At 47.3% G+C, this 22,564-nt stretch overlaps 1 protein-coding gene across 4 annotated transcripts in view; it reads left to right on the forward strand.

The window, feature by feature from the left end:
- Sts (steroid sulfatase) overlaps positions 1-22,564 on the forward strand; it is a 144,288-nt gene that overhangs the window by 15,199 nt on the left and 106,525 nt on the right. For all 4 annotated transcript variants that reach the window (XM_047536361.1, XM_047536362.1, XM_047536359.1 and 1 more), the window contains exon 2: positions 14,392-14,513. In XM_047536361.1, the coding sequence (XP_047392317.1) occupies positions 14,449-14,513 (65 nt within the window). In that variant the 5' untranslated portion in view covers positions 14,392-14,448. The remainder of the gene's footprint in view (positions 1-14,391; positions 14,514-22,564) is intronic.

Consider the following 22,564-nt stretch of genomic DNA (forward strand, 5'->3'; position numbering starts at 1 on the left):
AAGGAAGGAAGGAAGGAAGGAAGGGAAGGAAGGAAGGGAGGGAGGGAGGAAGGAAGGAAAGAAGGGAGGAGGAAGGAAGGAAGGGAGGGAGGAAGGAAGGAAAGAAGGGAGGAGGAAGGAAGGAAGGGAGGGAGGAAGGAAGGAAAGAAGGGAGGAGGAAGGAAGGAAGGGAGGGAGGAAGGAAGGAAAGAAGGGAGGAGGAAGGAAGGAAGGGAGGGAGGAAGGAGAGAGAGAATAAAGATGGTCTGCCTGCTTCGTTTCCGGCCTCTCTTCTCAGGCCCACTGCAGCCTCGTTAGGACTCAGCCTCGTGGAGCTGCTGTGCGTCAGGGCGGCCTCCCGTGGCCCCGATCATAAGTAACAGGATGGGAGGTGTCAGGACAGGTGAGGTCTCACCTCCCGGGACTGAGAAAAGAAAAAAAAAAAAGTGCTGAGTCAACATAGTTGAGGCGCCAATGCCCAGGCTCACGCCACGCCGCTGGGGCACAGGCTGGCCCCGCGTGACTGGGAGCTGCTCCCGGCGGGGGATCTGCTGCAGAGGCCGGCGCGCCTGCAGCCTCTCTGGATGCAGGTGTCTCTCGACGGCCCGAGTTTGCGCTCTCCGCTCTTCTCCGCCCGCTGCCTGGCTCATTAGGCAGGGCTGCCCCGGGGGTCCCTTCTGGCCTCTGCTGTCCAGGCCACTCCGCTGACGGCTCCGTGGCTGGCTTTGCCCACGCGGGACATCTGCCCTCCTCCTCTTTTGCACAAAGAAAGCAAAAGGGAAAGCCGGCCACGGAAGACGGTGTGCTTTCCTGGCTCTCGGCCGGGTCTGGAACCCAGGGATGTCAGACGGCCGTCACGGTGAACCGGCCTCACGCTGCTGGACGCCGGGCACTGTTTTATGTCACTGCCGAGCTCTTTAGGGTGGGTTTCTGTCCATGCCAGTCTTTTGCATCAGAGACTCAGCCCTGCCTTTCAGACACACAGAAGTTCTGGGGCCTGCCGTCCAGTTGGCCCCAGCTGTATGCATTTCAGCACCCTGTGGACTCCGGGTTGTAACCGCAGGTGTGGAGCAGTGTGTTTTGGCCCAACGGGGTTTGCTGGTTATTTAGTCGGTTTGTATTTTAGGACTGGATATTGAATTCAGGGACGCTTAACCACTGAGCCACACACACCTCCGGCCTTCAGTATGCTGTAATTAGAGACAGCGTCTCCCTGAGTTGCTTAGAACCTCTCTAAATTGCTGAGGCTGGCCTCCAATTTCTGATCCTCCTGCCTCAGCCTCCCGAGCCGCTGGGAGCCACCACACCTGGCCTCATTGGGGCTTTGACTTCAAACAGGGACTGATCCAGTTTTCAAGTCACATCTCTGTAACTTTGCCACCTTATATTTCTGCAGAAAGTGACTTCTCCTGCTTGGCTTCATTTCCTGTTTTTTTTTAAATTTTCTCTGTGGGACCCCATGAACCTGAGTCCCATTCTGCAGGTGGGAAAAGTCACCCTGAGCCTCTCTAGAGCGTGTCAGCTTTTGCAAAAAAGGTCATTATCAAATGATCTCCATATCACGAGGCAAAGTCACCGCTGTCGGCAATCCGGAAAGGATTCCAGGAACTTCTGATTGCTGGTAAGACCAAGTGACGGGCGAGCTCATGAATGTCGGGGTTCTAGATCCTGGTGCCTCCGTCTCACAGGCCGCCTGACTCACCGGGCGTTCGCGGGCGGTGGCAGAGAGCCAGGGCCCGTCTTGCTCAACTCCAGGAAGGGATTTTTCAGTTGCAAAAGGGAGAAGTGCACAGGAGGGGAGGAAGCGCCCTGGGCGAGAAATGATCGCCTTTCCGACGGGCTGTATGGAGGCTCCCGCTCAGAGCCGTCCCTGCAGTGGAAAACACCTGGGTTTGCATTCTGGTTGGGTTTCATGGATTCACGATGCTATATCAAGTGGGTTGAGTGGTGCACACCTGTGATCCCAGCGGCTTGGGAGGCTGGGGCAGGAGGATGGCAAAGTGGAGGCCAGCCTCAGCGTCGTCCCGAGGCCCTAAACAGCTTGGCGAGAATTTGTCTCAAAATTTAAAAAACAAAAAAATTAAAAAAGGGCTGGGGATGGGCTCAGCCGTGAAGCTCACCTGAGTTCAATTCCTGGGAGTGGTGATCCACTGCCAAGTGCCAAATGGGCACAAAGTTTGGGAATTTGAACAGCAGATTTTGATCAGGAATCCTGGCATGGAGTCCCAAGTTCATTCCAGTTCTTGGCAGAATGGAGTTCCTTACGGTTGGAGATGGAAGTCCTCAGCTTCTGGGGACCATCCCTCCACATGGGTATTTTGTTGTCGTAGTAGATGGACAGAGTACCTTTATTTTACACATAAACACACACATTTTTAATGTGGTGCTGAGACTCAAATCCAGTGCCTCACACGTGCTAGGCAAGCACTCTACCACTGGGGCACAGCCCGAGCCCCAATGATGACATTTTTACAGCACAACTCTCTGCTCTATCAAGACCAGCAGGAAAGAGACTCTGGAAGTCACTTTTCAAGCACTCACCTGATTTGGTCAGGCCCACCCAGGATCATTTCCCTTTGGGGAGAAATAGAGTCAGCTATTTAGGGCCCACAATGAAACAATGCAAGACCCCCTCACTGTTGCCAGGCGCTGTTAGTTAGAAGCAAATCAGAGTTTCCAACTTCAGTCAAAAGGGAAAGACACAAAGGGGTAGGGACCAGCGGGTGCTGGGAATCTGGAAGGCGGTCACAGGATCCTGACTCCCATGGTTGCTTTTCGGTCAGGGGGTTTGGCAGCTGAATAGCCGCTCAGGCGAACGCATTCCTACCTGCACGCAGGCGCCGGGCACCCCGGGAATGCCCGTCTCCACTCTAGTTAGCGGGTTAGCGGGTCTACACTGGAGGAAAGGAAAGAGTGGAAAAGTCGCGTCCACCGCTGGCTAGATCCTTCACTGTCCGGCCGGGTCGCCTCCTCGCAGGAGAGCCCACCTGGCCGACTGGCTCTCTCGTCCCTGAGCCTCCTGCCCACGCGGCTGTCCGCAGAGTCGCCGGGCCTCTTCCCGGGTCCCCCTCGTGCCCTCTTCCCGGGTGTCGATGGTAACAGGGGCCCGGCCCCTGGGTCGCTGCTGGCGCGGGGAGGCTCCCCACACCTGCCTGAGTCAGTCTGCCTGTTGGCGCAGATGTCCCTTCGGGGGCGGCTGGTCCCGCTCGGGGAACCCCAGGTCCTGGCGCTGCAGCGATGCCTCCCCTTCTCTCCTCTCTGAACGCGCAGGGATTCACTTTTTTAAGTGCGCCGCCCAGAGGCTCCAGAGTGGGCTCACAGTCTTGATAGACCCTCGCCCGTCCCTGAAGGCCACCCGGTATCCCTTAGCGGGCGGGCCTCCTCACCTGCCTCCTGCCAGCACCCCGAGGCAAGCACTAAGGGGCTCTCTGCCTCCGCGATCTGCCTTTTCTGGACGTTTCCTGTAAAGACCGTCATACACGCTGTGGCCTCGCGCGTGGATATCTTCAAGCCTCGTCCTCCGCACAGCCCTTTACCGAGTCCTCATCCTTTTTCATAGCTGAATACTATTCCATGGTGCGGGTGGAATACCTTCTTTCTGTTCCTCTCTTGACAGACACTTGGGTGACTTCCCCCTTTTGGCTAAGGTGCATAGTAGGACTATTGTTGTGAGTGAATTTACACTTTTGAGTCTGTGTTTTCCATAACTTGGGAATTATGCCTAATCATAGAAAGTGGGTCATATGGTGATTCTATTTAATTTTATAAGAAGAAACCATCCGTGCGTTTTCCACAGCATGTTACTATCTCTTAAAGTTTTTTTTTTTTTTTTTTTTTTTTTTGGTTGGGGGAGTACCAGGGATTGACCTGAGGTGCCCTCGACCCCTGAGCCCCCTCCCCAGCCCTATTTTGTATTTTATTTAGAGACAGAGTCTCACTGAGTTGCTGAGGGCCTCGCTTTGGCTGAGGCTGACTTTGAACACACGATCCTCCTGCCTCAGCCTCCCTAGTCGCTTGGAGGACAGGCATGGGCCACCGGGCCCTGCTTCTCTTGAAGCCCACGTCCTGGGGACTCCTCTCTAGTTTGGTTCCAGAGACAAAGGCATGGTGGCCTGCGGGACTGGTTCCGTCCGCCCCGCAGGCCGTGGGGAAGGGCGAGGACCGAGGCAGCTCTGAGAGGCTGGGAGCACCAGAGGGTGGGTCCCATGCCCGGAAAATATTCAGGTTCACTTAACGGGGCGCTCTCATCTCTCTGGCTTTACTCACGCACGCAAAATCAGAAGGTTCTTCATCCTAATTGGACATTAGCAGAAAAATAAGTGTAGAAATAAGTTCGGCCCTGCTCTTGGTTTTGGAAGCTCCTGAGCTCTGGTGCTGAGAGGTGCTGGCTCTGTGGTCTTCCAGGCTTTGCCCTTTGTTCGTTGAGCTTTCTTGGAGGAAAGGCTCCTCCGCTCCGGGGCTGTGAGGGACATGTCACCCGCCAGCGTCCTGCCCCTGCCCTGCGTCTGTCGGGAGGAGCCGGGCGTCTCTCTGGGAAGCCCGGGTGCTGGCTTTGCTCCCCTGTGCTCTTTGGTCTTCTCTCCTGGTCGGGTGGCTTGCTGCAGGCTGGGCGTGTCCAGTCTGCGACCCCCTCCAGGGCTGGCCTCCTTCCCTTTCCCGCCCAGCTTCCCGAGAAACTCATCCCCAGGCCTGGCTTTCAGTGATGCTTCAACTCCGGTTCCCCAGTCCCTTAGATCTCCCTCTGCAACACCCGCAGGCCCTGAAACCCCGGGGCAGGTCACTGTTTCCACCTGTTAATTTCCGGACAGCCGCCAGGGACCTGGGTCAGTGGTCTTGCCGTCGGCAGCCTCGACTGGCCACCTCTGGAAGCGTCAGCATTTGGCCTCCAGGGATGGAGGGCTGCAGAGGGCGGACCTGTGGTTTCCCGGGCCCGAGGGTGGTCTGGCGAGGTGGCCGGGGTTGCTCAGAGACTAGAAGCTTCGCTCAGACGGGAGCAAAGAGCTCAGGAGGTCTGTGGCACCAGTTCCAAGTGGTTCGAGTCGCTCAGAGCTCTCTACGTATGTACGCTCTCCCAGAACGAAGAGATGCACCATTACAACGGTCAGGACAGACTTGAAAACATCAGACGAAAGAAGTCACGCCCACCCTCCATCTATGCACCCTCCTCTCTCTGCTGCAAAATAACACTTGAATTTGCAAAGATGTGGAATTTGGTATTCAATTAGAATTTAGAAAAGAAAAAAAGAAAGAAAGGCTAGATGTTATCTCCTCCTTTCATCTGCTTTCTGGGATGAGGTGACATCGTTTTTGTGGATTCGGGGACCTGAGACCTGCCCTATGTCTGGACCTGGGCATGAGATGCTATGCTCTTTCCTCTACAGCGATGCCTGTGGATTATAATCCCTACACAAGCTTTGTTTCTATTTCTTTATTTTTTTAATCGCCGTTGCTAGATCCCCAGCCCCCACTTGCTTCTGAGCTCTGGGGGGAAACAGTGAGATGGAGGGTCCTGAGGTTACCTGCAGTACAAGTGCGCGTTAATTTAGCCAAGGTGAGTGCACTGGGCGAGGGGTGGGGTACGATCCAGGAGCAGCTGACTTAGGGGAGTCGTCACCCAGCGAGGGGCAAGCTCCACGGGTTCCCTCGGCTCGCCAGCATCCGTCGTTTCCCCCCCAAACAAGTAATTACGAATTTGCCTCTAAATCACATCTTTAAATCCACCCTCCGAAAGTAAACGAGCGGTCCTCCTAAGTACAAGGCCTCTTATCAACCTGTGTCCGGCAGGGAGACCCCCCCTCAGCCGTCTCTCTTGGAAGGCACCTTGCCCAGGGCCCTCAGGACGTGCTCTGTTAACGAGGGGTGTTGAACGCACATGAAGGAAGCCCTCCTCCTGTTGGCAAGCAGATCTGCTGCTGTGTCTGCCAAATCCAAGGAGGTGGACTTTATCCCTGGGCACAGCGATACAGCACCAGCAACCCTGAACTGCTTTTCCTTTTCAATTCGGCCATGCACATGTCCATTCACTGGATTCTCTCCTCTCCTTTTCAATTCGGCCATGCACATGTCCATTCACTGGATTCTCACCGTTAGCAAAAAGTGGTAGGAATGCAAACTCCACTTTGGCACCATTGGGTCCCTGGGTTAAAAATAAAGCATATGAGGTGAAGCTGTGCTGGTGACCACCTGGAGTCTTAGTTTGCTGTGAGAGAAGAGCCATTTCAGAGGCAAACCATCACAGCAGGCTGCAAAGCAGAGACCCTAGCAAGAAGGTAAAGGTGCAGAATAACCGGCAGTCTTTGAGGGAGCACTCTGGGAAAGAGTCAGGAGACACGTCCTAAGGACGTCATTCCAGCCAGGAAGTGAGTCCCTGAGGGCCTGCCGGTGTGCAGGGCCAGGCCCCGGATGATCTGTGCAGGGTTTCAGTGGTCAGGACGGAGAGGATGGTCCCTGCACCTGCACTTGCCAACCAGGAAGCTCAGACCGACATCCGCGACAGACCCTGGGTTTCGGGTGTCTGCTAATTGACCTCTGCCTTGAGCGTCAGCAGCGGCTTCTCCTGGGGGGCTGAGCTGAAACTCGGGGTCCCCCGCACGGACGCTGGAAAGATGAGTTTATCTACCGATCACAAAGCCAGCGAGGGCTCTCGCGGTCTTGTGTTTGATGGGCACCTGATAACTGTACATGTTTATGGCGCGCAGCGTGGGCCTGCAGCTTTGCAGTCAATCAGGGCCGTCGGCATCTCCGTCCTGAATCTCGGTTGCGTCTGGAAGTGCAGAACACAAGAACGCCTCCCTTCCACTCCTTCGTGAAACGCGTTATCCTAATCTGCGGCCGACCCTCCGTTCTACGGAAAACTGGAAGCTATTCCTCCTAGTAATTTTGTTGTTGTTGTTAAGCTCAGTCTTTAATAATTAAAAACGTAAGAAAAAAGAAGCTACCACCCATGGAGCATGAAGTCTTCAGGAAGCATTTGCTCACCTTGACAGGAAGGCAGGACAGAGTGATCGTGTTGTAAGATAGCGTGAGTTAGAAGCCAGTGACACAGGGACTTTGGCTAACAAAGAAGCCCACCTCGAATTTGGCCAAGTTCTGAAATATTCCGCCTTCTCTAACTGAGAGTCCAGTCTCCAAGGATTCTATCAACCGAGGTTCAAACATATTAAAAAATAATAATAATAAATGTTACGTTGCTGCTGGGATCAAATGTCGTTGGGTCCGTGATGCTCGGGTCTCTGCTGAACAAGCACAGACTCTTTTCTTGTTGTTATCCCACAAATGATGCAGTTAATAATGCCAGTTTATGAGGCTTTTCTGGCATATTAGGTGTTATAAGTAATATGGAAGTGATGTAAGGTATACAGAAGGAAGTGTGTGGGACATTTGCAGTTACCTACCTCTTTTGTTTGTTATTTTGTTATTTTTTATTTTTACAGACTGCGTTTTGATGCATTGTACACAAACGGGGTACGACTTTTCATTTCTATGGTTGTGCACAATGTAGATTCACACCATTCATGTAATCATACATGTCCATAGGGTCATGATGTCTGTCTAATCATACATGTCCATAGGGTCATGATGTCTGTCTCATTCCACCATCTTTCATACCCTCCCCCCTCTCATTTCCCTCTACATAATCTAAAGTTCCTCCATTCTTCTCTCACCCCCACCCCCCAACCCCCACTATATATCATCATCCACTTATCAGAGAAAACATTTGGCCTTTGGTTTTTTGGGGATTGGCTTATTTCACTTAGCATGATATTCTCCAGCTCCATCCATTTACCAAGAAATGCCATGATTTCATTCTTCTTTAAGGCTGAATAATATTCCACTGTGTATATGTACCACATTTTCTTTATCCATTCATCTGTTGAAGGGCACCTAGGTTGGTTCCATAGTTTAGCTATTGTGAGTTGAGCTGCTATAAACATGGATGTGGCTGTGTCACTGTAGTGTGCTGATTTTAAGTTGTTGGGCATAAACTAGCTGGGTCAAATGGTGGGTCCATTCCAAGTTTTCTAAGGAATCTTCATACTGCTTTCCTGGCGGTTTCTCCAATTTGCATTCCCACCAGCAATGGATATCTTTTCCCCCACATCCTCGCCAACACTTATGGTTGCTTGTATTCTCGATCATTGCCATTCTGACTAGAGTGAGATGGAATCTCAGTGTGGTTTTAATGTGGTTTTAACTCCACATGACGTACAACCACAAGGATGGGATCCTAATTCGAGTAAGTTACACTCCATGTATGTATAATATGCCAAAATACATTCTAGTGTCACATATATCTTAAAAAAATTAACATAAAAAGAATAAGCAAATGATACCAGGATACCAGTTGCCTTCCATACATGTTTTGAAATATCAAATCACCAACTGACCCTTTGAAAGGTGTTAACACACTTAACCTAAGACAAAGGCAATTAACACTCTTCCATCTCGAGCAAATCCAGAGTGGCCTTAGTTCCTGAGCCAGCACAGGACAAATCCATGGGTACACATCATCTGTGGTCAAGGCCAGGGATGGCAACCGAGAGTCCGTGGGATGGGAATTCTTTTCCCTGAGGGGTCAGCGTTAATATGGCTAGATGATCTAAACCATTGGTTTTCTGCTGCAAATCTGAATTCAGGTATGTTAAGGGCATCAAGTGCTATTTTATAGTCGGGCTCCTATCCTGAAAATCCCAGCCATTTCCACTGTGCCCTGGAACTAAAGTCATCTCCCTGGCGGCAAGAACAAGTCTCCACCGTGTGGATCAGGGAACTGCCACGTGGAGTTGGTTCTTGGATGCCCTCTGAATATTGACAGATATCCAGAATTTCTTGTCTAAAGCTCTTAGAACCGGTGGGTTTTGGAAAGATAATGTGCCTTTCCTGTATGTCACAGCATACCCTCAGCAGGTGGGGATCAGGAGTTGGTGGTCAAATGTATTTATGCTTCTGCAGAGAATGATTGAATGTACCCCTCCCCACCCAGCAGCATGCACGAGGGCAGCAAGTGGTATAATCGTCCCTTTCAAGTGGTATTTAAAATCGTGCAATGGTGGACCTGGGTACTTTCTCTTTTGACATCTGTCAAACATCAGACATAGCAAATTCAGTAGAATCTAAGTAGTGTGATACATGCCTGCCATATGCATTATGTTCCTGACCTTTGAGAAGAGATTGCATCAGAGCCAGCAGAACTCTGACGTTGGGTGTGCTTGACCTTGGAATGATGTTCAGAGATCAGATTTTCTAGGGACAAAATATTAGTGTGAAAAAGGAGACTTTCAAATACTTCCATTAACGGAGGATTGTTGGCCACAGGAATAAGAGATCAAGAGTAGAAAAACATATTCTGCATGGAGTTTTTGACTTCATAGAGTGTACTGCAATCAAGTCTGCAATTGCATAAAAGTCCCCAGAGACCAGATAGAAAGGAATGGACAAGGGTGTTTTCTAATAAAACTTTATTGACAAAAGCAGATGGCAGCCATCTCTGGTGGCTCCTGTTCTACGGAATTGGTTCATAGTTCCATCAGAGGCACCATTACTGTTATTTTCATGCATAATCAGTATGTAGCAAATATAGAGTGGCTGAACATGTGTATCTGCTCTTTATGGAATTCTGAATGCATTGGTCAGAAGACTAGATTATGGGTTTCCCAATGAGGAAGAGATTAGCAAACAGTACATTTCCAGAAATTCTATAGTAAGGAAAGAATGCAAGAAATTCTATTATTTAATGGCTTTCTTTTAGCCCAGCTTGCCTGCTGGCATATGCTGCTCATTGGACTACTCAAAATACTAGTCAAGAAATTCTTCTTCTTCTCATGATAACCAGTGGGTATATCGAATCCATATTTCCATCAATATACAGGTTGGCTTTTTCCAGTCCCCAAAAATTCTCTTGCATTTTCCCAAAGTATTGAGGCACCCTTTGACTTTCATGACCTTGAGGACTTCCATCCCCCCAGCCTTTGTTGGGATTTCTCTAGGATTGTAGCTTAGTGGTCCAAGGATGCTATTTCTTCTGCACCATATCTGTGCTCAGGACTAACTTTTGTTATTTCATCAGTGGTTCTTGGGTTGAGTCCAGGAAGAAGATTGTGAGGTTGCGTCTGTGCCTGGGAGTTCACTGTGGGATACTTTCTTGGGATCCACACATGGATGGAGAGTAGGGAAAGATGGATGAGAGGCTCATGGGGAGTTGAGCTGTTATCACGGCCCAACGAGGACCGCAGCCCACTTCAGAGACGGCTCTGGAGCTGGGAAGCTCCCTCAGAGTGGTCCCACCTCGAGGCAAGAAAGACAGGTTTTGAGACCAGCCATTATCACTGGGCTAAGAAAGGGAAAGGCAACTTTCTTTGCCAAAGGACAGTTTCCAAAGACAAACTTGGTTGAGCCATTATTTGGCCATCCAAAGGACCCACCGCAGCGGGAGGGAGCTGTCTAGCCTTCCCTGAGATCCTGATTCACACCACTCTTTCCCCAAAGTTGATCTCCATGCAATTCTTGAACATATTTCCATTTCCTTTTGCAATTTTATTTCAGTCTGTCTTCCGCATATTCACCAAAGGGTTTGCTTTTACATGGACTATTCTGGAAACTTTCATGAGGATATAGGTTACCAGCCTCCTTCCAATTTGCCTGTGACGACAAAAGTTTGAAAATTCATCAGTCCCAGATGAATCGGGGTGATTGGTCAACCGATGGCCATCCACTCCACCAAAAGTTCAAGAGTCTGCTGTTTTATTAGGTTGCCATCTTCCTATACATCTTCTTCAAAGAAGAGGGCTCTTGAACGCAGACCACGGTCAGACTTCCGTAAGACCTGGACGCACATGGCTACTGCGAATGAATGTGCTTTGTTTTCTCTTCTTGTTCCTACTTATGGAGAGTCTTCAACTCTTTTATTGATAAAACACGGAGTAGTTGTTTGAAGCATCCATGGCGAAATGGCTCCCACACTTCCTGCAGAGACCAAAACCCAAGGACGCCCAAATCCTTTATTTAAGAAGGCGTCGTGTTTGCACAAAACCTACACATATCCTCTCCTATGCCTTCAGTAACCCTAGCCGCCAGGCAGGTTGTGGAAAGAGTGGAGAGAGAGTCTGTGTGCATCCTGTACGGATGCAATTCTCTCTTCCTGACTGGCTTCCATGCACCGATGGAGAAGCTGCCCATACAGAGAGCCCACGGTGTCAGTCAACAGCGGCGCCCAGACGAGACCTGGGCCTCACATCCCCTCTTGTTGTGTTTGGTGAATAAATAAAAAGATCAAATTACAAAGATTATTTGATCGCCAGGGCTTTTGTGTCTCGAATGAGCTCTGAAAATTATGGCTCACCAGGCCGAGAGGGCTAGTGAGGCACGCCCGCCATTTTGAGCCCACACACTAACCCAAACGTCAGTTCCTCCTCCCACGGACCACTCAGGCTTTCAATAGTCTTCAATCTTCTGATTTGGGGACACTACTTTGGATTATCCATTCTATCTAGAGAGTGTTATTGTTATATGTTATCAGAGGAAGAACACCATAGTCACTCCATGTCATTGTTTGAATAAAGGGATGCCAGTTCCCACTGCCCCCCGCTTTATCTGTCTGCGTTCTTGCTTACATCCTGTAAATACATATTAGATCAAGAGTCTAAGGCACAGTTCCTAAGTCTAAGGCACCGAGGACATTTGCCACCAGCTCTGTCTTTGCTGAGCGCCAGGCTGGGTGATTCTTTGTGATGGTGGTCGATTGCAGGACTCCTTTGTATCATAGGACGTTTAACAATACTCTCAGCCTCTACCCAGTGGAGGCTATTAGCACTCACCCAGGGGTGACAATTTAAAATGTTTGGAGACATTTGTCTCATGGCCCCTGTGGGGTAAAATTGCACCAGGGAGAGAACCCCTCTGATCCTACCATTTTGAAAATTGTCCTGTGACGGTAGAACTGGAGATTTTCCATTGTGCTGCTCTCATTCCGTAATTTTCTGTTCTTAGTAGCAACCCCACTGTGCCCGACACTGGGACTTAATCCGTAGAGATGTGTCTCTCCTTCCTGATCCTCACTGGGCTGGTAAGCACAGAGAATTGAGTGTGGCTCATGCTGCTATTTCAAACACCTCCTTTCTGGGACTACAAGGTGTGAGCCAGACAAAGGGAAAATGATATTTGGATCTTCCTTGGTTCACAAGATAGGGTCGCCCTATTGTTCAACTGCACGTCCGTGGAATCCCAGTCTTATCAACTGATGTCACGGTGGACGGGCAGAAGACAGGACCCTGCCCGGCGGCTGCATCTTTCAACAGCGAGGAGCTAAAGATCAACATCGACAGCACACACTTCCATTTGTGCAAGAATCTAACCCGAAAAGCCACGCTGGAAGATGGATTGCCGTTTCAAATGCCAAATCTCTGGCGGCGGGCGGGGGAGGAATGTTTCTAAGCTACTGATTGAACCTAAGAAATTGTTGCTGGGATCGTAACTTCCATGGGACGAGATCCACATTTAGGAACATCTACGCTGTCGTAATTTTTCTCTAACAGGAGGCTGTCTTGTGGATAGGGTTCGCGGAGCGGGATGGTAGGTCATAAAGCCTGGGCCATAGATGGATCCCTTAATGAATTGTTGAAGACATAGGCTTGTTTCTGTCTGAAGGTCAGCTCTTACGCCGGGCATGTCCTTAAATAAAAAAGTTCCTCCTCAAGTTCAAAGCTGCCTTCTCGGATCTCTTTGAACTTTCTTTCGATTTGTGGGGTCGGGGGCTCTGCATCAGAGGTCAGAAAACCTTTTCTGCAAAGGGCAGATAGTACATATTTCCACCTTTTCGGGCCAAGTGATCTCTGTCACAAGTACCCAACTTGGAGAGCGTAGCCCCAAAGCAGCCTTGAATAAGGTGTCACAGAAAGCATGTCACTGTGTTCCGATACCTTTCATTGATGGACGCCAAAATATGGCTTTCATTTACATTGCGCGTCTCACAAAATATTATTTCTTTGACTGTGGGAACGTGAAAGATTGAGAACACACTGCAGAAGCTGGGGATGGGATGGATTTGTCTCCTGGGCCGTCATTTGTGACTCCATGTCTCTTCAGGAAAATGTTCATGGGGGCGGGAGGTCAAGCTTACCTGCACACAGCCCTGGTCCAATCCCCAACATGCCCCCCATATTACTGGGAGCTTGCTATGGCAAAGCAAGAAAAAGTGAGCTATGATTCCTGCACCCTTCTCCTTTAATCTGGTGGAAGACAGGCTAGCCTGCAGCTCAGTGGTACAGCACTTGAGTCGCATGCATAGGGCTCTGGGGTCCACCCCAGCACCACGAGAAAAGGTGGGGGAAAATATAATGTGTATCCATATGTCTTATGTGCATCTATTTATATATTCACATAATATCACCCCACTGTTTGCATTTCCTCTATGCAATCCCAGATTTACCAGATGATGTTATGGTGGGCGGGCAGAAGACAGGACCCTGCCCAACTTCTCTGTCATCCCTGCAGCTAGAGGCTAATGATCAATGTTGACAATGTTGAGCTAGCTCTCTACCTGTCCATCCATTCATCTGTCCATCCATTCATCCATCCGTCATCCATCTTTCTATTATCTATCATCTATCCATCTGTCCATCCACCTTTCTGTCATCTATCCATCCATCTATCCTCTCTCATCTGTCCATTCTTCCATCCATCCATCCATCCATCTTTCAATCATCTATGCATCCATCTATCCATCTCTCATCTGTCCATTCTTCCATCCATCCATCTTTCTATCATCTACGTGTCCATCCATCCATTAATATCTATCCCTTCATCCATCCATCCACTAATTATCTATCCATTCATCCATCCATCCATCCACTATCATCTACCATCCATCCATCCATCCATCCATTCTTTCATCATCCATCTATCTATCCATCTATCCAGTTATCTCTTAATCTATCATCTACATATCCATTCATCATCCATCTATCCATCCATTCATCTTTCCATCCATCCATCCATCTATGCATCCGTCTATCTATCTAGATGCTATGTAGCTCTATCTCTGTCTCTCTGTCTCTGTCTCTGTCTCATGCATGCACATGCAGTATATAGAATCAATCAACGATGGCATGGTAGTGCATGTTCATTTATAAAAATGTCCAGAAAGTAAGCATCCTATTTGTAATCACATTCTTCTACCATCAAAGGGAAGATAGGTCACATGATGGTTAACAATAGTGGACTCTGATTTTATATGGATTTTGGGGGGACACTTCTTGGAGGCAGTGGCTGTAAGGCCAGGCCTGTGGGCGGTTGGGACAGTGGAGAGAAGAGTTGAGGCAGAGGAACCTTCTGTGCAGGAAAGAGCTCATCTCATTTAAGCGCCTCAGCACACGGTGGTAGAGTTCATGATTTTTCTTCTTTTGAACGAATTCGCAGGGTGAGCCTGGTGTCCCTGGCTAATCGCCACCAAGAGCTGAGCCGCTGCAGCAGCACATGGTGATCTTTCCTCTCGCTCTTCCGCAGGACGACCCTCCAGACCGTGGGGAATCCATACCCGGGTGAGTGAGAGGATTGCACGCTGGAGTTCCTTCCCCCTGAAGGTAGCACGCGGTGCTCAGTAAATGCTTTACTCCCCCTGAGTGTGGTCTTCTGCAGTAGGCAGTACAGTGCTGGACAGCGCGGGGAAGGAATGCGTAGTGCTTGCTGTTCAGAGGAACTTTCCAAAGAAAGGTCGCCCTTGCCAGAGGGGAGGACCCGTAGCTGCCTGGGGCGAGCGCACAGCGGCACCATCTGGCACCTGCAAGATCCTGACCTGGCACGTGGGGGTCTCCAGGAATAGAAGGGTGGCAAGAGACACGGTGGGGTATCTCCTGGGTCTTTGGGGGACTGGTTCGGTCAGCAAGGTGGCAGACCCCGGGTGCAGAGGGCGTGCCCGTGGTGCGCGTGCGCTGCTTCTCTCGGGCAGTGCCGCAGGGGCAGGGCAGGCTCACTCCTGCAGGGACAGTAACTCGTGTGACCGAAGCTCCTGTGTGCAGGGTCAGGGTGGCATGAGACCGGCAGACCTGGCGGAGTGTCCAGCTGTCGCCTGTGCTTGGCACGCATGAGGCTCTGGGTCCAGCCCCGGAGCTCCCGAATGCAGACGCACGTCAATAACGAAATCAGGGCTGGGGTGCAGTTCAGTGACCCAGCGCTCATCCCGCCTGCGCGAGGCGCTGGGGCCATTTCCCAGAACTGCAAATATAGACAGAAATGAAGTCCTCGGGCCTCTCCTTGAATATAGTCTGCCGCCCTCGGGGTGAGCCTCCTGGGCCAGGAGCGGCCAGCTCAGAGAAAGGCGCAGGCGGATGGTTTCAGAGGGAACAGGTTCAAGTCTGCACGGAAAGGCTCCCGGAGATGGAACCCGGCCTGCAGTCGGGGAGCCCGGGCGTGGGGGTCTCCTCCCACCCAGACACTGGGTCTCTCGGGTCTCGATTTTGGTTCTCAGTGAAAATAGGGACGAAGAAAGAGGAGAGCGCATCAGGATAGTTGTGGATGAGTCTTGCCAGCCAGGGAGATGGGAAAGGAAAAGAGGGTGATTTTAATGATCCCCAGGCGGCCGGGAGTTCGTGGGTCACTGGTCATGGGTCATTCTTTCTTTCCCACCAGGAAAATATCCCATCTGGAGATGTTTTGGGGTGTCACAGAGTTGGGGTGGGCAGGCCAGGGTGCGCCAAGCCATTGGTGAATTCCCCCTACCAGCTCAGTAGTGCTGAAGCCAGGTGTCCCTGTTCTGTGGGGCAGGAGGCTGGTCCAATCTCCTTCTTCCTGGGATCCCCAGTGCACTTTTATCTGGAGGGATCTGCATTTGAATAAGAATGAAAAGGAACAAAAAGAGCACAATCTTTTAGCATATTTTCCCCCCTATTAAATCTAAGCCCACAGCTGAGGATTCTCCTTCTGGAAGGGGTATCGTCTGCAGCTTCCAGCTTCGGTTTCTATTCCTGCCTAACGCTGAGCAGCTTAACACTTTCATTGGCCATTGTGATGCCTGTAATTTGTTCTTTGAAAGGATCCCCTGTTCCTTTGCTCTGTTTTGGAAACAAAAACTTTTCAGATATCTTAAAGGGTAATTTATTTCCTAAAGTCGTTGATAATACAGGAGCCGGATTTGATTTCTGACCTAGCTTTTTAAAGCCTCTGGTGCTTGCTAAGTAATTTTCTTTCTATCCATCTGGAAAACAATGGTAAATTTTGCAGAGAAATGTATATGTATGTATATATATATATATGGTCATTTACATATGTGGTCATTTTAGCCTCCAAAGGAGATTGACATTCTTTAGACCCAGCTGCAAGAACCCTGCAAAATTGACAGACTCTGTAGCTAATTAAAAATATGTGGCTGAAAAGGTTCATGATTAATTCATGATGAACTAGTACAGCATTCATTATCCTTCCTTAATGTCGGGATAGAGAGTGGGAGTCTTTCAGTGTACAGAATAAAATATCCGCTCCTAAATACCTAATAACAATACCCATTATATCTCCCCGACATAAAGCCATTCTCATGGGGTGTTTTAATGTGCTCCAAAATTCAGGACTCAGCGTTCTCCAACACCACGGATTAAACATTTTTCCCCTCTGCTTAAGTGGATGAAGACTTAGAGATAATCAAGAAAATGCTTTTATCTCGTCTCTGGATTTTCTAATTTGTTTCCCTCTTAAAAAAAAAAAAAAACAGGTTGAATGGTATTAAAATATAGGTTTATGACAAATCAAAAGACAATGACAATTTTCCACATGATGTCCTTTTATTTGAATAAATCAGTGGGTAATTTCCTGACTTATTCTCCTTAGACATACACTACGATACTCAGAATTTTTTGTTTGTTTGTTTTCTTCGATTTTTCAATGGCAGTGAAAGGTTTTTTTCCAAGTAGACTGTGAATCCCTGGTAAGAGATTCAGAAATGCACCTAACAGGAAGCATATCTTAGAGTCAGTATCTGAATTCCATTCTCGGAAATGAAGGTTGATTACTGTGCTGTGTCTCAGAAAAATATAAAGGAGGAAAATCAAATAGAAGCCAATTGGGGAGGAGGAAAATGAGAGCCCAGGAACTTAACTACCGGGTGGTGCTCGGTGCCGGGCCTCTGGTCCTCTCTTCATTTGGCTGGGCACTCATAAGAAGGACTTGGGAGCACCTGTCTTGTGTCCCTGCCAAGACCCTTCAGCCTGAATCTGATCACAGGGAAATTCTGAGGCACTCCTGATACAGTACGTGATTTTAAGGCAGAGACCCAGGGTCTTCCCAAACAGTGTTGGCCATTCTGCAAAGAATGATTGTAGAACTGTTCCAGATTTTAAAAGACTTGAGAAATAGAATAATCATGCTGGGTCTTTGAATGAATCCTGAATTGGGGGAACACAATGGTACCATTATTTGGGGTCTGTCTGGGAGTTGTGTTGATTGAATCCATGTTCACCTGACATTGCTGATCATGGTAACATGGTTATAAAGAGAAGGGACCTTATTGTGGGAGTCTTGTGCTGAAGAGTTGGAAGGGAAGGGTCAGAATCCATGCATCTTTCTTGGTCTAAAACATCACAGGGACTGGGGTGTATGTAGCTCAGGGGTAGAGTGCTTGCCTACCATGTGTACTGTCTTCGGTTCCATCCCCAGCACCAACAAACAACCGAAAAATCATGAAGCATGAATGCAAACACATTTCTTATCATTGTATGCTGTAATGATGTAGAAAAAGATAGAGTGTGTGTATGTGTATTTATCTGTGTCTATACATGTGTATAGTTTTAGTCAGCTGTTTTGGTCCTGGGAACAAAAGACCTGATAAGAACAATTTTAGAGGAGGAAAAGTTTATTTTGGCTCATGGTTTCAGAGGTTCAGTCTATGGTGGGCTGACTTCATGGCTCTGGCCCAAGGTGAGGCAGAACAAAATGGCGGAAGGGCCTGCAGGAGGAGAGCAGCTCAGGACGTGGCACCAGGAAGCAGAGAGAGCTCTGCTCACCAGGGACCGGATATAAACCCATAGAGCCAGGGACAGGATATAGTCCCCAAGGGATGACCCCAGTGACCCAGCTCCTCCAGCCACACCCCACCTGTCTACAGTCCATTCAGGTGGATTAATCCACTGATTAGTGGATTAAGCTCTCATAACCCAATTATTTCACCACTGAACTTTCTTGCATTGTCTCACACATCAGCTTTAGGGGGACACCTCCTATCCAAACCACAATATGTATGTACACATAAAAACATCTTTAAACTGAGAGGACGGAAGGGGGAGAGAGTGAAGGAGAGAAGGAAGAGATCATTTTCCTCTACATTTTCTGAGTTCTAGGACAGACCATTGTGAGAAGAGAGATTAATAACGAAACAACAAATGAAGTTCATTAGCATCTATGCATACCCAGGAGATTCCCAGGGAAACATGAGTAAATCTCAAAAAGGTATGACATCATGTGCATGTGTGACTGCATGACCCATGTGATCCTACAACACGTACCATCAGAAAAATGAGAGATGACCCTCCATTTTTATATGATTTATCAAAATGCATCAATGCCTTCTACTGTCATCTATAACTGATTAGAACAAGTTAAAAAAATCTATGAGAAATAAGGGTAGCTTTGCATTCGGGATTAGATACCATTGTCCTCTAAAACAGGAAACAGGGAGGAATCGTGTAGAAAAGGAAATAAATAGCACCTAACGCAGATTTAAGTCAGTGTCTTCTTCATCCGTAAGGGTCTCTTCCCTCATGTGTGTCGATTTTCCTGACAAAAGAGTGACTTTTATTGTCTTCTGAGCTTCTCCTGCTTTTTCTCAAAACAATCCTTATGCCCAGCAGGAGTCTTTTTGGGGTGACGGATTCTTGTCTCCTCCACCTTCTTGCCATGTGATTCACAGCATCACCAAGAACAAAGACAAGAGGCACGTGGATTATGTGGAACAAATTATTTTTAGACTCAAAGATCTTTAATGCAAAAGATCCGAAACCCTCTTGCTGTCTATCAACGGCATATTTTTCTCTCCATCTCAGTCTTGGGTGCTGGGGTTGAGCTGGGTCCAACTCTCAGGCGGCCAGTGTACCCACCTCGCGGTCTTCTTGCATCCAGCAAGTGGTCTCCACCACCAGCATCTGGTGGCATCTACTCAAGACCCACATCTGACCCCAACACTAATCCTGGTGGATTCTAAATTATATTCTTGGATTTCAACCAGAGAGGAAGACTATGTTGGAAAACAAACAAGCAATCATGAAAACAAGAAAGAAAACTTTCAAATTTCTTTCTGATATGATTTCATGGAAAGCTGATACCAAAGGAAAGAATGATGGTTAAGCCAGTCTAAAGTTTCTCAAACTTGCTCATTTTTCGTTTGAATTCAAATCCTCAAATATGAAGAAGCCTAATGCTGGTTAAAGATGATCTCCAATTTACCTATCCAAGATTCTGGCTGGAAGCAAAACTCTGATCCTTGGCAGTCACAAATAATATTTCTTCTGCCGTATTCTCCTGTGTGTACTTCAATAGTCTTAAGGACAATAATTTTAAAAGTGTAGCAGTTCCTTAATTTATCCTGCATGGGAGATATTTGTGTTGACGAAGAGATTCTATCTCTATTTCTATTAAACCTTCCACTGTAGCGTAGACTCAGTGGAAAATTCTGCGGAAATCTTCCATTTGAGAAGTGACCTCAGTCAATTTCTCCATTTTAGGACTGCCTTCTGGAAAGTTCTATGGGAATCCTCCATTTTAGGAGTGCATTCTGGAAAGTTCTGAGGGAGCCCTCCATTTTAGGAGTGGATCTGCAGGACAGTTTTCAAATATAAAATATAATCTTATGTGAAGTTAATTAGGAAGTGATCCATCTACCCCACCATGTCAAATTATTCAGCATATTTTAGTATAAAATGCTGGAAGGCAGTAATAAAATGTCATATATTAGGTTGATCTCATAATTCAGGAGCAGATTCTTCTAGGTTTAAAATAATCATCCTTTGATATGGTTGATACAGTATTTTTTTTAAATCTCTTCTACTTTATATCTCTATTTTTCTTAAACTCTGATGACATAATGGAAATTCACCATTTAGTATCAGGTTTTCAAAATCTTTTCATTTCATGGCTTAAAACTCAAAGGTTTTTTTTTTTTTTTCCTTAAATATTCTAAGTTTAATGACTATTTTTAGAGTCCAAGGATCCTTAGATATTTTCCACTTGTTTGTAGAGCCGGAGGGGATTTTCCTTGCTTACTTAGTTGTATATCATTTCACTTGAGATGAATGGAGAGTCAATTGAGTTTAAGTTGTTATTTTCAGTTTCTAACAATTTGGGTGGGGGTTGAATGAGTCCATGGTTCATTTACATTTAAAATAACCAGACATTGATTCCTTGCTTAGTCACTTACATTCTTTGCTTTTAAAAATGAGCAACAACCAGGCATGGTGGCACACACCTATCATCCCAGCTACTAGGGAGGTTGAGACAAGAGGATCAGGATTTCAAGGTCAGCCTGAGCAACTTAGCAAGACCCTGTCTCAAAATAAAATTTAAAAATGACTGGGAGGGTAGCTCATTGGTAGAGTGCCCCTGGGCTCAATATCCAGTTCAAAAAAATTGAAATAATAAATAATAAATGAGCATTAAACTAGTTATTCTGAGAACAAAACTCTGAATCCAGAATAAATGTATCTTCAAAGGTCATTTCTCTTTGCTAGAAATAGGAAATTGCCTAATAATATCCTTAGCTTTTGAGGACATTACCATACCAATGCAAAAGATAAGCAAGTTAAGCAGATTTAATAACACTGAATATCATAATGAGAACTCAAAGTCATTTTGATTCCATATTCAGAAACCGTGCATTTGTAGTATTAGAGAACTTTGCGAACTTTAATTTTTTTTTTTTTTTTTTTTTTTTTTGTATAACAGTGTTCTATAGTTTATTTTAAAGGTTCCACTTTTTAAGAATATCAAGAATGAGTTTCCAACCCCCAGTTTCCTTCTTGGTCCCTTGAATTTATTAATTAACTAGTATATTTGTTGCTGTGGCTCTTTGATAACAGCAGAAAGACTCAACCACTGTGGTATAATTCCCTTAAGAGAAATGTTTACAAGACTTGCGAGAAGATTTGAAATTCTGAAGGGTAACTGTGGATTCTCAGATCTCGATTTGCGTGCTGTCTCTGATGTAAAAACACCCTTCAGCTTTCTCCGCCATGGTGATGTGACGGACAGCCTCAGATTCTCATGTCAAGGGGCAGAACCAGGGCCCTAGGACCAGGGTTTGGTCCTTCTTTCTTCTGCTGTCTTGGGATGTCCATTGGCCCAAGCATGAAAGTAAGTGAAAAGAAGTGCTAGGTAGTGGGAGGAACCAAGGTTAGCTTTAGTTGTGTGTTGAGTGATGGGAATGAGTCTTCCAGGATTAAAATGGAAGCCCTGGTGCCTTGGCCAGCACGTTTGCTTAGCTCAGAGTCTCATAGTGGAGGTCTCTGGGTGTCCATGCCAAGAACGGTGACTCCAGAGTATTTTGTGACCTATCAAACTCCCTGAGCACTACATCTCCTGGACCTCAGTATTCTTCCAGCCATTGTGTCTCCTCTCCACCATCACCTCCAATGCCCCTGTCACCCATGTTCCATGGCACTAGCTGGTATTCCACACGTACCTAGCATTGAATTAAGCCACATGTACAACCATAGACTGGTTGTGGATATGTTTATGTTAGATTATGAGAAAGAAAACTGAAGGGTTGATAGATACGTGGATAGGTCCATCAAATGGTAGGTAGGTAGGTAGGTAGGTAGGTGAGTGGGTGAATGGACAGACAAGTAGATTGAATAGGTGGATTCATAGGTAGCTAGGTGTTAGATTGATAGACCCAACAAATAAATAGGTAGGTATGTAGGTAGTTTGTTGAGTAGGTAGATGATTAGGTGGATAGATAGATAATTAGATATATGATAGATGGATAGATGAAATAAATGGATAGCTACGTAAGTAGGTGGGTGACTATACCAAGGGAGAAGCAGATAGACTACATGGATAGGTAGGGAGGTAGAGAAAGAGAGAGAGAGAAAGAGGATAGGTAGGTAGGTAGGTAGGTAGATGGGTGAGTGAACCAGGGGACAAACAGGAATTTAAGGATAAATAGGCAGGTAGGCTAGATGATAGGTAGATAGATAGATAGATAGATAGATAGATAGATAGATAGATGACTAGGTGGATAGATGTAAGTAGATGATAGGGAGGTAGATAGGTGATAGATTACAGATGGACGTCTAGGTGGCTAGATAGATGTAGCAGATAATACGTGGGCAGGCAGATGGTAGATTACAGATGGGCGTCTGGGTGGTTAGATGGATGTAGTAGATGATAGGTAGGTAGATGGTAGATTACAGATGGACATCTGGGTGGTTAGATGGATGTAGTAGATGATAGGTGGGCAGGCAGATGGTAGATTACAGATGGACGTCTAGGTGGTTAGATGGATGTAGTAGATGATAGGTGGGCAGGCAGATGGTAGATTACAGATGGACGTCTAGGTGGTTAGATGGATGTAGTAGATGATAGGTGGGCAGATGGTAGATTACAGATGGGCGTC

This window comes from Sciurus carolinensis, chromosome X (assembly GCF_902686445.1).
Source record: "Sciurus carolinensis chromosome X, mSciCar1.2, whole genome shotgun sequence".
Classification (NCBI taxonomy): domain Eukaryota; kingdom Metazoa; phylum Chordata; class Mammalia; order Rodentia; family Sciuridae; genus Sciurus; species Sciurus carolinensis.